At 33.0% G+C, this 15,089-nt stretch overlaps 1 protein-coding gene across 1 annotated transcript; it reads right to left on the reverse strand.

The window, feature by feature from the left end:
• Positions 1 to 4,018: 4,018 nt before the first annotated feature.
• LOC120079571 (basic leucine zipper 43-like) lies at positions 4,019 to 5,394 on the reverse strand. The gene has a single exon (XM_039033799.1). It carries the CDS (start codon positions 4,933 to 4,935, stop codon positions 4,396 to 4,398), a length of 540 nt encoding a protein of 179 aa, XP_038889727.1. The 5' UTR covers positions 4,936 to 5,394; the 3' UTR covers positions 4,019 to 4,395.
• Positions 5,395 to 15,089: the final 9,695 nt, after the last annotated feature.

Genomic DNA, 15,089 nt, shown 5'->3' on the forward strand with positions numbered 1-15,089 from the left:
TCCTCTTTCCTTCTTCTTCTTCTTTGCTGCGACTAACTTTGACGAAAAACCACACATTAGCTCCAGTTGTAAGAGGAGAGTGATCTGTGAGTGAGGAAAAGAAGAGAGAGAACGAGAGAGATGAGAGTAATTTGTGAGTGGGGAAAGAAAGAGAGAGAGATGACATTTCTACGTTAGGAAAGTTATTTTGTGAGTGAGGAAAGTTATTTTGATAATTTCACCTAAATATGACATTAGCAGAAGGTCATTTGTCATTTTTTTAAGAAAAAAGTCATTTACCATTTTGGACCCAAATTTTGAGTTATCCCTACAAATTTACCTTATCTACTTCCCGTATCTCATGAGGAATTTGTATGGATGACCCCTATTTAGGGGCCAACTCGCAATCGCAATTTGGCCCCACTTTAAAAATGTTCGAAATTTGGCCTTCTACTAACGTCATCCACATGTGAAAGTATCCATTTGATCTCAAAATACTTGCAAGGGCCTGTTTCTAGCTCCTCACTCTCGCTCTCATTCCCTGCTCCCGCTCTCGCCTCTTGCTCCTTCGTCTTGATCCTCATAAGACATAACTACAAATTTTTCTTCAATTTTCTTCTCATTTGTTCAAATTCTTCCTTTTATTTATTCTCGCTCCCGCTCTTCTCTCCTTCGTCTTGTTCTTCATCAGACATACCTGTAACATTTTTCTTCAAAAAAAAAAACTGCAAAGCTAATAATAAAGAGAGAAAAACGAAAAAAAAAAAGATGACGAAATAAACAGAAATCGCAGGAGAAGAAAAAAGGGAAATCGTCTAGAGGATGGCATAAACGAAAGAAATCATTATAAACGAAAAAAGGAAAAATAAAGAAGATGAAGAAAAGCATGAAAAACGAAAAAAAAAAAATAGTTCTACAAAAGAGGGGAGGAAGGAGAAAGAAGAAAGAAGGGTTAAAGTGGTAAATTCACAACATGATGACATCGACAAAAGACCAAATTTCATTTATTTGTAAATGTGAGACCAAATTTCGAGTGGATCCCTATTATTACAAATTTCCCATTTCTCATGGGAAAGTGGTATAGATGGTCCAAAATAAAGGACAAAAATGAAAAATGGGTATCTTTTTTAAAACCGAAATTACCACTTTAACCTTAAATGCATTCTTCTTCTACTTTCTTCGCTTTGTAGCATTTTTTTTTCTTTTTCATATTTTTTTTTTGAGTTTCTTCCTCTTCCATCTTCCTTTTCTTGCAGTTTTTTTCTGTAATTTAAAGGAAAAAAAAAATGAACCTTAAATGAAAAATGAAAAATGTAATTTAAAGGAAAAATGAAAAAGGAAAAAGGAAAAAGGAAAAATGAAAAAAGGAAAAAAATGAAAAATGAAAAATGAAAAATGTAATTTAAAGGAAAAATGAAAAAAAAAAAAAAAAAATCCATCTTCCTCTTCCATCTTCCATCTTCCTTTTCTTCCTTTTCTTCCACTTTAACCTTAAATGCAATATTTTTCTTACTTTCTTCCTTTTCTTGCAATTTTTTTTCTGTAATAGAGAGCCCTAATTTAAAGGATGGGAGAAGAATCACCTCACACCCCACAATAGAAGCCCAAACATTCAGCTTATGGGGAGTACTGTTGAGGGCCTATACTGATTGAAGAGTTGATCATTTAAACCTTTCAATTCATCAAGCTTTTTTCCCTATTAATTTTTAGGCCAAAGATCAACTCAAAGAATGATAAAAAGTCATTCAATTTAACAAAGAAATTATCACTCCCCAAACAAAAGAAAACAGTATTGCCTGCAAATTGGCTCCTCCTTGTGTATGTCAAGTGTATTGAATGGCTCTTTTGCCAATCAATTGTGTACATAACATTTCATGATTTTGTATCGTTGTCGGCCTTGATTAGTAATTTGGATGAGGAGTTAATGTATCAGAACCAATAAATTAAGAAAAGCTCTAAGCATTTCCTACCAAGCTTCTGGGATAGTATCATGTTGTTTCTAATTTGCGTAAATGGCTAAGAGGTCAAGGGTTCAATCCATGGTGATCACCTACTTAAGAATTAATTTTTTACGAGTTTCCTTGACATTCAAATATCGAGGGTCAGGTGGGTTGTCTTGTGAGATTAGTTAAGGTACGTGTAAGCTGACCTGAACACTCATAGTTATCAAAAAAAAAAAAAAAAAAAAAAATAAACGAACTTGAGGATCTCTTCAAAGTGAAAGTGTGTTAGAGACATAAAAGTAGATTAAGTTGGATGTAATAGGGTGACTTGAATATGATAAAACACTTCACTTTTCCCCCTTCTCATAAGGTAGTTAATAGAAGAATTGTGAGAAAGAGAAACCAGAGGCAAGATAATCTATTGCTATAGGAGCCTCCATCAAAATTTGCTGGAAGTGTGCAGAAGATTATGGAAAAATCTTCTTTGGGAAGGCAATGGATTTATCTTTTCAATCTTCTTGTGCTCAAATCTTTGGACTATAACTAGAGTTGGCTGGTTTCCTTTAATTTTGTCTGCTGTTATTGGATCTTTGTGGTCCTACAACATCTGAATTTTGAGGATTGGTAGTTGTACAATATCAGAATTCAGCATTGGTTTATATTTTTGGAAATTGGCAGAAGGTGCTAAAGAATGTGTTAAAGAAACAATCTTTACTTGGCAGGGATCTTCATGGTCGGGCTAATATGTTGGATAGGCTGGTAAGGAAAATGCCTTTACTGGTTGGGTCTTCTGTTGTATTCTTTGTTGGAAGGCGGAGAAAGATCTGGACCATATTCTCTAGTGTTGTGATTATGCGAATTGTGATTGGAATTCTTTTTATCAAACATTTGGACTGATGTATGCTCGTCATAGAGACGTTAGTGATATGATCGAGGAGTTCCTCCTAAATTGTCCTTTTGGGTAGAAAGGTAATTTTTTATGGTGGGCTCGGGTGTGCACGATCTTATGAGTTTTGTGGGGTGAGCGAAATGGTAGATGTTTAGGGAAATGGATAGGGATCCTTTGAAAGTGTGGTCTCTCGTTTGTTTTGATCTCGAAGACTTTTTGTAAACTATTCTATAGGCATGATGTTGCATAGTTGGAGTTCCTTCTCGTAAAGGGAGCTCTCTTTTTTATGGGCTTGTTTTTCATATGTCTGTGTATTCTTTCATTTTTTTTCTCAATGAAAGTGGTTGTTTTTAATTAAAGAAACACGAGGTGAAATGGCTTTGTTTTATGAAATAATTTAAAAGGAAAAGAGAGTATTCAACGGTCAACAGAAGACTGTTCTTGGTCCTATGTAAAAGTTTTGACACATTGCTCTGGTCTGTTCACAAACAAGAAAGCTCTCAAAATTTCATTGGATATCTTTTTGTTTGTTTTAATTTTTAAAGGTAATCTGTATTATAAGTTATAATCAGTACAACCCACCACCACTTATTTCTCCATCACATATAAATAATCCAATCCATGCTGCTCATTGCTTTCCTTGTTCAGTACACTCAACATCACAAACGACTACGACCATCTTCACTGCACAATATGAAACTTTATCATTCAGGGGAAAAAAAAAACCCTTCCTGTACTGTTTTTTTTTTAAACACTTCGCCCCGTTTGGTAACCATTTCGTTTTTAGTTTTTTGTTCTTGAAAATTAAGTTTCTTTCTTCTCCATTTCTTACCATGTGCATCTTTTCTAAGTATAATGGTTGAATTCTTAGCCAAACTTTTAAAAATTACTTTTTTTAGTTTTAAAATTTTGGTTTGATTTTTTAAATCATTGGTAAAAGATAGATAACAAAATAAGAAATTTGGAGATGGAAGTAGTGTCTATAGATTTATAGATTTAATTTTCAAAAACAAAAAACCAAAAAACGAAATGGTTATCAAATGGGACCTTTGAATTTTTAAGCTTGTACAAAAGGAAGGGGCAGCTGAAAAAAAAAATGGTCAGAAAAGCTACAAAAACGATATGCAGTCAGCTAAACAAAGAGATAAGATAGCTGGTTTCAAGAGGGAAACTATCTTGATAGTCCACACCACTCAAAGAAGATACCAAATTGTGGTTAGCCAAAGGACCATTGCCCTTAATTTGTTGTCCTGTATTTGTTGTGTATATCATAAATTGTTTGTCATTAGTTTATAGAATTATTTGAAATAGGATTATGATGGATCTCTCATTGTGTTTCGATGTGGAGCAAGTTCAGAAGATCTAAGCTGTCTTTGGATGCCAAAAATATAAATCATAATTAAACATTAATCATCCAAAATGCTCAAACAGAAGTTATTGCAGTTCTTCTTTACATACATGAAGCTACAGACTGAATGGAGGAAATGACTGAAGACAGAAGAACTATAAACGGAGAAAGGGAACTGGAAAAAATTTCCTCCTCACCCTGGCTTATCTATATAACTTGTCATGACTGGTGCAGACTCAGCTCTCAGATGGTGTGTTAGGGGGGATTTTTTCAAGTTCTCTGAAGTTGGGGTAATGATTATTGACCTGTAGTTCAGTGATCATTCGACGAAGTTCCAAAGTCTGCTCTTTGAGTTGAGCATTTTCTTGAACAACCTTGTCATGGCAGTCTGAAACTTGGTTCAGCTTATCTATAAGCTGATGGTTCTCATTCCTTAGCCAAACCACTTGTGACCATAGCTCATCCAAATGCTTCTGTTTGCGCATACGTGATCGACGTGCAGACTCTCTATTGGATATCATCCTTCTCTGCTTCCTCTCATTGATGAGGCTTTGCTGTTGCTCATCTGCTTCATCAGAAGTTGAATTGCTACTCAAACACGGCTGTCGATTGAACTCATGGACTTGAGAAGGACCTTGGAAATTATATAAAGGATTGGCGAATTCGTTAAGTTGCATTGTAGGTAAGTTGTTCTGTGCCATGGGAAAGTGAGTAGCATATGGAGATAAATTGGAGGGGATGAGATATTGGAGACTAGTGACTTCACCAGGCTGCATTTTTAAGGCCTTGTTGAAAGAAAGCTTTGCTGAATCTTGGAAGGGGAGAAGACAATGTTTAGGGAGAATGGGAAGTTTGGTGGTGAAGATGCTTTATAGCATGTAAAAGGTTTCATTGGCCCACTCTTAGGAGCATGGAGTGATTTTGAGAAAGTAGTTTTTCCGAGCTTGAATCACTTGAATATCATGCAGATCTTGTCTATGTCCTATTATGGCACAGCTGCTTTGCTTTCATGTCACAAGATCATTCAGGTACTCTACTATATCTGTGTACCTTCCTTCTTGCTATTACTACTCATGTCTATTAGTATATGTTTGTAATATGTGCATGATTCACACACATATATATATATACATGAGAGTTTGATTATGTCTGATAATAATTTTCACATCAGAGAGAGCATACATATTGTGGGAGGTATAATTATTGTTATGGTAGAATGATTAGAAAAAGAAGCACGGTACATTAAAGGATGTCAAGATTGAGATGTATCTCTACTAGACAATTCAATCTAGTGATGTAAGCAAAAGGAAGATGGACAAGGCAAGCAAAGCCTTCTTTCACATCCCTATTCATCAACTATCATAGGGTAGAGCTCAAAAAGAAACCATAATAACCAATAGTGTTAAAGATTTAAATTTCGTTTTAAAATACACCGCTCCAATAAATGAATGAAAAATTTTGTTTCCTTTAAAAAAATCACTGCTCCAATAACTTGACCCCGGAATCTTATTTTTTATATTTTTTAGAAACAACTGTTTTCATTGAGAAAATATGAAAGAATACAAGGACGACAAAAAACAAGCCCGCAAGATCCCTTTAAAGAAAGGGTTTGCAACTAAAAAGTCTTCGAAACCGAAGCTCAAAGAGAAACATAGAATCTCACCAAGAACCAAACAGAAAACTATAATTATCCTCTTTTTAGTGCTATGATTGAGGGTTAACCAATCATAACACGAGAGGGAGGTTATACTATAGGTACGTCTCTTTCTTCTTGGTGTCTGAATTGTATAGGTAGAGATACCAACTCTCTTAGTATAACCTTTTCTTCCTCTATTCTTGTGTTTTGAGATAAAAGACTGTAGGAATACAAATTGGCCCTGATGCAATCTCTTGGCAAATACTTTTTCTCCCTTCAGGTTCATTTTGGTTATATTTAGTGCAATTTGATCCAATCATTTACACTTATCCTAGAAATTCCAGAGCAATAATTAAAGATAATGGATACAATTTTAAATGCATACTCAACCTTCTCCCACCTTCCCACAAAAAGGTAGAAAAGGAGAAAGAAAAGGATGGAGGGTATCACTACAAAGGCAGAAGTAGCTAAAAAAAAAAACTTCAATTTTTCAAGGCACTAACTATCATAATATATTATATTCATGTAAAGTTATAAATTAAGATTTGTAAAGATAGATAAGCCAAGGCTTATTTATTGCGTCACTGGAAATTGACTACATTTATAAACAACACTACTGAGAGAAACAGAATACTCAAATTTTTTATTGGTGGCCTCATCTTGTCTCTGATTTCTCTTTAAACAATTAGAAAAAAGGCCAATATTTTCTAACCACTGCTTTCTTACCAAGTCCCTATGTATATTTGTTTAGCACAATGAAGACAACTGTGACATCAACATAAGGACAAAATTTAAAAGTTGAGGTGAAAGAAGGCACTTTTCTGCAATTAAGATCTTTAATTTCTTTAAACTATACAATCACACTCTCTGATTGCATGGAAGTAGTAGACATTGCAATATCTTCTCTAAATATGTAGGAAAATTTACATGATATATGAATTGAATTCCCAAAGTTGACAGAGATCTAGATCTAGATTCTAGACACAGTAGAAAACTTCAATGTCATCCCACATCATAATAGTCCTAATCGACTTAAACATCGTCGCATAAAAGTTGTCGACACCAGGCACTCCTTTGTATAAAGCATTTTTTCATGATGATATTGTTGAATTTATGAAGATTAACTCCCCTTAGTTCATCATATCTTAGTCTTGTTGCTTCAATCATTGTGAAGTTTATGTGATCCGAGCGAGGGACAGTAGATGCCCAAGTTGTTCGATGTCGAGCTGCTAAAAAAGTAATGGCGAACCGTGTAAGATTGCTTGGATCAAGCATGTTATTTTAAAAATCTGGTCAAATTTTGAGCTTACAATTTGCTAGCTAGCTGCTAAAAGACAGAGAGAGTAGCTGAGGTCCTAAGCTAACCACACTCACTCAACAAGGTAAAAAGTTACTTTCAGAGTGGAAAATCTTGTCTGATTGGTGGAGGGAATAGCCACACTTGCAAGTAATTGTGTACTTGCTTTGAAAGTTAGTCTTCCACTCAATAAAGAGCTTTTCTCTAATTCATGTAATACCATAATCTTTACTGGAGAAAAGAGCAACTTGAAAGAAAAGAAAAAAAAAATGCTGCTTCCCCACACTTGAGGCTCTTGTCTGATTGAGTGGACTGCTTAGTCAACATTGTCATTAGAAAGATTTTGACCATCTCTCTTTCTTTCTGTCTCTTTTTCTCTCCCTCACTCATTTGTGAATGTTGTGAGATTTGAGTAGGAAAGTACAGATTTCAGTATGTTTTCCTGTCCAATTGTATCAGAAACTGTACAGTTTGTTATGTCATTTTTGCAATTGTACTTGTACTTGTAGTGTACATCACATATGGATATTTATATACCATGTGGTCATGTGGTCCTTTACCGTGGTGCTCGTATGGGATTGTTTGGGGTTGGAATGTAATCAAAATTACTGAGAATTTGAGGGGGTGTTGGAATGCGTGTGAAATTGAGGACGGAACAAAAATAGGATTGTGAAGCGTGAAAACAATGGAAAAAAGGGTTGGATTGAAAACTATGTGAACGGATTGAGTTTGGTTTTACAATTCAAGCCCAAAACACTCAATCCAAACATGGGTTTTGGATTACATTACATACATTCCAATTCCATTACAGTCCAACAATCAGTCTCTATTAGGAGGTATTTCGACCCCAATTGTAAGTGGGTGGAGTTGGCCATTATAGTTCACTCTATGTTTGGGGTTCCCATCATCATAGTTTGTATTTCTAACTATTATAATCTACAATTAATTACAGTATTACTATTTCAAACCCCTCAATGTTACAATGTTTACTATTTCTTACTTATCATCTTTTATCCTATTTTTTCATTTGTGTTATAATGTTTACTATTTCTTACTCAGATTAAAATAGTCTGTACCCCAAACACAGATTATTATAAGCCACAGACTATAATAACTAATTCAACATCTCAAACACCCTTTTTCCTGTTTCCTTTGCCTTTTGAATGAAGTCATGAATTTTTGTGCAACTTTAAAGTAAAGCTAGAGAATTCTTCCATAAATACTATTGAATTTGTTTTTGTCCATTAGAAGCACTTCTCAAATTTGACAGTGTTTTGTTAGAAGTTTGGCCTAAAATGCTAATAAGCTTGAGATTGTGAATTTTGGGATTTGTAGTCTAAAAGGAATGGGTTATAAAAATATGAGTTTGTGGATAATTGTAAAGACGGTAAAACAAGCCTGGCGAATTTACAAACTAATAACTCCAGATAAGTCGATCAACATATCAAATAAATGTCTAACTTCGTAACTCAATATTATACAACCATGTTGATGAATCATATATCCTTAACGTAGAATACATTACCATTAGACCTAACTAAATAGCTTTAACCGAATTAGTGATATTTTATTTCACTAAAAGCAAAACATTAAATAAACGTACACGAACTTGTTTATCGATCTTTTTTCTTTCTCTCTACATTAAAACTTTATGAATCAATATCGTATAGAATAATATATATTTTTTAAAAAAGAGTACTTGGACTGATCCATTATATACAAAAGTGAAAAAAAAAATTGATGGGGAAAGAAGATTATGTTAAGAAGGATGATGAAGCAAGCAAAGGAAGAAAAAAAAAATAAAAAAGAAAATAAAAAATAGAGAGATTAAGACAAGAGAGAGGGTGATGATAGATGAAAATTTGTGGGGCAAAGTGCGCATGGGTTAGTGCCACCACCCCCTACATCCTACCCTTCCTATTGCTTGACTTGTCAATTAAAGTTTTCTTTATATAAAAGAAAGTTAAATTAACGATCTAGTCCCAATACTTTAGAGTTTTGTTCGATCTTAGTTTTTGTACATTTCAGATGTTCAATTTTAGTTCTGATATTTTCAGTAAATCTTAAATTTAATTTTTACTGTTAGTTTATTGTAGATTTTTGTTCAATTTTCAACTAATTTCGAGAGATTAAATTTAATTTTGTTGAGAGTGTAGAGAGTAAAAGTAAAAAAATTCGAAAGTATAAGAACCAAATGGTATTTTAATCTGAAAAGAATTATATAGAGAGAGATTGAAAAAAAAAAAAAAAATATATCAAAATGGGCAACTCTTCAATGCACCCAATTAAAGCAACCTCAATATATGTATTTGTTGAATGGCATTTGGTGATGTTCCCTCTCTTCTTCTTCTTTTTTTTTTCCTCAAATACAAATTAATCTTGTGGTGGGTGTCCTATAAAGTATAGGATAGAGTCCAAAATGTACATTATTGGAGCTTTGTTGGATTTTATAATTTGGTGATTAATTTAGATAGTGTGAGAGATAGAGAGGAAAATGCCCAAAACATCTTTACAATGTTTGTCCTATTTTAGATGCTTGTTTTGTTGCCATTCTATTCCTTGATATTGATCCAATAGTGTTCTTCATACAAATGACCAAGTTTCTCTTTTTTTCTTTTTTTTTCCCCTTTCTTTTTCTTTTTCACAAACCATCTTTTTCCATTTATTTTGCATCCCCATTTTATTTCCTTTTCATATATACCTTTTTAAGGAAAATGAATATGAACATGGTGAATGGAGATTTAAATGCATCCCCCTAAAGATTCTTTTTTTTTTTCTTTCATATTATTTATGAAATTGTTAGTGTTTTTATGTTACATAAGTTTTGAAATAATTTCATTCCATGTAACTTTAAAAAATGTTCACTTGTGCTCCTTTCCAAAATAAATTTAAGTCTTTTTTTTTAATCGCTTTCTTAGTTTGTTGTTACATTTTGTAAGTTTTACCATGGTCAAGCATGATTTCAATCTACCATAATTGTATGTTCATATGGTTGTACATTGCTATTTCTCGGAAAAAAAGAATCTTTAAATCACGTTTTTGTTTAATGTTGTTTTGTGGCAAAGAGACGATCTTTAATATTTAATGTAACTATATACTTTCTTGAGAGTGGATGATTGACTCTCGAAAATACTCGATGGTTGGATCTTTTAGTGAAGATGAGATGCAAATGTCCTATTCACGCACCCTAATATAGATTCATTAGGGATAAAAAATTAATAAGCAAAACTTTGAAGATAAGTTATCTTCTTTTAATTCTTTTTTAATTAACATGCAGCATATATATTGTGATTCTTGTTATTTGCGCAAATCACTTTATAATTATAGCCCTTTGATGATTACTAACAATGAGAGATTTAGCACATTTTGTGATACATAAATCCCCATTCTCTTCCTTTTACCATTTGATTTTTCATCTTTCAACCATTACATTTCTTTTTTATTCCTACTCACTTTAATTTCTTGCTTCAATTATCCACACTAATAGATTAATTCATTGTGTAACATCAATAAATTATGAACTTTATGAGATTTTCCTTATTTGAATGTGCAATGAATGTATGTGCTTTAGTTCATGATGTTAAAGAAGTGCATTTAAGGGAGTGGTAGTGCATTTTTAATTTGGATTAAGACAATCACTTGAGCATTTCTTTTGCTCACAAAAATTTGGATTAAAATCTTAATCCACTATCAAAATTTGAGGATAACCACAATAACATTATTTGGCAACTTTTGACATGATAGCTACCACTTCATCTTCTTGCCCTAATTTTGTTTTCTTTACCTTGGAATTTTAGAGATCATTTCCATTTATACTTTAAATGGAAAATAATAGTATAAATTTTGAATTTGCAAACATTTTCATAGATTTTTATGCATTTGAAATTCGAAGGAATGGTTTAACAACCCTTTTGGGCTAAATATATTGTTAATATGTTAGATTTGGTTTTTTTTATTAAAAGAAATGGTGTTTTATCAAAATGGATGTTCCATAGATGCTATTAATTCTAATTATGTTAAGCAATTAGGGCTAAATCTAAATAGTTTTGCACATAAACTCTATACAAAAGGTAGGAAGAAAGAATATTTTGTTTATTTGTTTCCTAAACTTTGTGAAGCTCCTCTTCCTTTAAAATCGAGGTATTTTATTCTACTTCTAAATAAAGATTCTTAGTTTTCTCTCATTATTTTTTAACTCTCCATCTTTCTAATGGCACTCACTTTGATGTGGGGAAAAAAATCTTTTTGATCCTTATGGTTCTGTTTAATAGAGAATTTAAAAATAGAAATTTGATAACGGACAATTCAATGAAAACAAAGTTGTATTTCATATTTTCAGATATGTATTTGGTAACAGATTCAAAAATTAAATTATAATTTATAATTTTATTTAAAGTGTGTTTGATACTATATATTTATAAATTATAAAACTAGTTGTAGTTACCCAAATATTTAGTTGACAATGAAATATTATTAATTAATTTATGAATATGATTTATGTTAAAAATTATATAAATATTATTTTATAAAATTATATAATTTATAATACATTACATAATACCTATTATATTTGTTTAGAAAATTAATTAAGTTTATAACATGATATATTATATTTCAAAAAGTTTTTTTAAATCTTTATTTAATATAATTCTGCATTTTAAAATTTAAAATTTGAAATCTTGATACAATGAAAACATAAAAATGTTGTTTTCAAAAATTTCATTATTTGGATCACATGATCCAAAAACAATTTTCATAAACAGAATCTGTGTTGTCTGCAAATACAAATTTGCTAAACTCAATGAATCTAAAAACATAAAACATGATTTAGATTCTCTACCAAATAGACCTTAAGTTTTTTTTTTTATTATTCATATGTTTCAAAATCTAACATTTCCTTGCTCTTGAGATTCCAATGATGCTTCATTTTAGTTCTTGAAATTAAATAACCCATTAATTAACCTAATGAAATTCAAGTATTGGATTTAAGAATTAAAGGGTATTTTACCCTTGATATGGAAACATTTCTTTCTAAGTTTTGGCTTTAGCATCAAATTTTAATGTAAATGACCCAAAAGAAAACATATTTCATCATTTTATAACTATGATTAGAATTTTTAATTAGAAAATATTTCTACACTCGAAAATGTAATTTTTTTATAGTTCAATTGACATAAAGTTATATTATCAAATTCGAAGTCAAAAATTTAATTCTCCTCCCACCTATCGTTAAATAATAATAATAATAATAATAATAAACATTTCAATTTTTTTTCTTAAGGCAATAGTAAAAATGTAAAAAGTCTTTATTGGTGATCATTACATAACCCCTCACATTCACTTGTAGTGTGACAAGAATCAATAGGCAAGAAGCTATAAAGAAATGCAAAAAGATATATAAAGCTAGCCACTTAAATCTACTAAAAAATTTACCTAAGAACGACAAATGAATTCTAGAGTTGCTTATCAATAGTTTCACTTCCTTTGTGCACATTCACGCATTTTACCGACCTTTATCCATGTCGCGAAAGATTGTTACAATGACTTAGAACCCATGTTTATCAACAAGATTTTACATTGTGATAAACAAATGGCGATACATATTGTATATTGCTTAAAGTACACTTTCAGTAACACGTGAGCATCAATGAAAGTTGCATTTTAGCAATAATTAATTTATCACTAAAACTTTTTACTACAAGACAACTGCGACATTTACAAAGATGTACTTTTATGTGTTGTTAATACCTTTAATGACGTTTTCTAGCTTTCAGCAACGTGATTTGCTCATTACTAAAAGTAATTTTTCTGGTAATGATCACTGTTGAGGGTTGCTCAAGGCAAAGTCCAAAACCCACAAGCAAGCCCAAGCTTAAGGGTGCCGAAAAAGGGCATAGGGGAATGCACGTTCCAAAAGAGAAATGATAGTGCCTTGAAGTTTGGGCCAACTAGTTGAGCTAATAATTATATGTCAATAGGGAAATAAACAAGTCAAGGTTGGACTGGTATCCTACTGAAGGAAATCGGATCTGAGATTTCTATGAGCAGTGGAAGAAAGATTATTCCCAATCACAATCATAAATGAACAATACATTTACAGTCGACTTCAAACAAACGGTTATGCGATTCATACAGAAATTATAGCATGTAAAATACAAATGCACAATGAGAAAAACTCTACGCACATTTGAATATGCGTCTCCACGCTCCTTTGCACACGATTGCTCGAACAAACAGCAAACCTCGAACGCTCGATCTACCGACCGCAACACAGCATAAACACTTCGCACTCGTCCTCAACGATCGCCTTGGTCATGAACTCCTCAGCAACAGCACAAAACGGCCCCAGAACACCTTGACGGTGTCGAGTTGAGTCTGACACCACCAATAAGGCTACTTTGGTATTCTCGGTGTGAGAATCCAGAGGGTGGGCTCTGTTTAGAGTTGGTATGAGGCAGACCGAAGGAGGAAACACCGTCGCATACACGACTGGGCAAGTGGGAGATGGCGGAGATATATCGTATAGGTCGATGCTCAATCTGTTAGATAAAGCTAAAAAATCGTCTAGCAAAAGCTATGCGATCGTTTGACTCATCGTTTTAGCTCGGCCTTGTCGCCTACAAACTCTACATGATCGTTTACTTTGGGCAAGCGATCGTCTTAATTAAAACTATGGATCGGTTTAGTCAATATGCATGATCGTTTAGCTTGTCTAGCCATCGTTTAGTAAATCCGTATTTACTTGACGACTCTATGAGATCCCTTTTTTCGCCGAGAGAAATCTCAAAAAATTTTATCAACCTTTTGTAAAACCTCTTTCAAAAATATGAAAACCACTTTCCTTTTAAACTCAATGGTTACCATGAAAATAACACCCACTTCATTTTTGGTTTATTAAAAGAAAAAGAATTAATTACTTCAATAATTTTAATTATTTTTATTAATAAAATGTATAACTATTCTTTATCTACTATATATTAATACCATATAGTTTTTAATTATTTCATTCTCAGAAACATATAAACCATTAGTTTCCTTTCTATTCATGTGGTGTGTGGGATACTTAAATGCTAAATCTCATTTACATCATCCATCCACTAGATGTATCTCATACATTCAAGACCGTTATATTCATATAAATCATAATTACCTCTTTGTCAATTTGAACTTTTCAATATCAATCAGCTTTAAGAACTGATTCCTCACTGAATCCATTGAGCTAATCAAGGGGTCTCTATTTGACCTGTAAGCTTGAAGCTCCAACAGTACGTGAATAACTATTAAACTTTAGCAACAGATCCACCATTCGTTAACTGCCAGACACTCTACTAAAGACTGAAGGCTGAAACTCTTCTTACACAGAGTTATTATGTGTCCATCTTTAACCAAATCAGCAGTGCGACAACCCTCACAGATCGCTCGTAAGTATTACAGTTGGCCATAACCGTTTGCCCTTGTAGTTACATCTGTTCCTTAAGTACCATTGATCTCTTTAGTCCTACTATGATGGGTCTTCTCTTCCAAAGAGAGGTCGTGGCCACTATGTTTTTTCAAGCTCCGGATCAAGCCCTTTAGGGGAGAATCTTCTCTATTATCCCTGCTTCGGCGAAAGAGTGAATCATTCTTGTGGATCGAGTTCCCACTCTCAGATCAGACAAACGTCCCCAAAAAGGTAGGCATGTTAAAGTTGGCAAATCTTGGCCGTTCTCAACCCTATACTAACAAAGGACATGCCCTCAAGGCAGGAGTTTTTCCAAAAACACTCAGGATTGAGGTCGTGTCACCTATGGTCGTTTAGATGAGATGCAAGTCTCTAGTATCAACGGCGTTATATATAGAGTCTAGTCATTCTGTGGTCCAGGTCTTATAAAAACTCTTTGTATAGGACACCTCGCTCGCACGTCTCCACATGAATGGTCAGAATCTACCATCTGTAGTAGTTTACAACACTTGCAAACCTCTACAAAGCGGGTCGTATCCGTAGTGTCACCAGAATC

Source organism: Benincasa hispida, chromosome 6 (assembly GCF_009727055.1).
Source record: "Benincasa hispida cultivar B227 chromosome 6, ASM972705v1, whole genome shotgun sequence".
Lineage (NCBI taxonomy): Eukaryota > Viridiplantae > Streptophyta > Magnoliopsida > Cucurbitales > Cucurbitaceae > Benincasa > Benincasa hispida.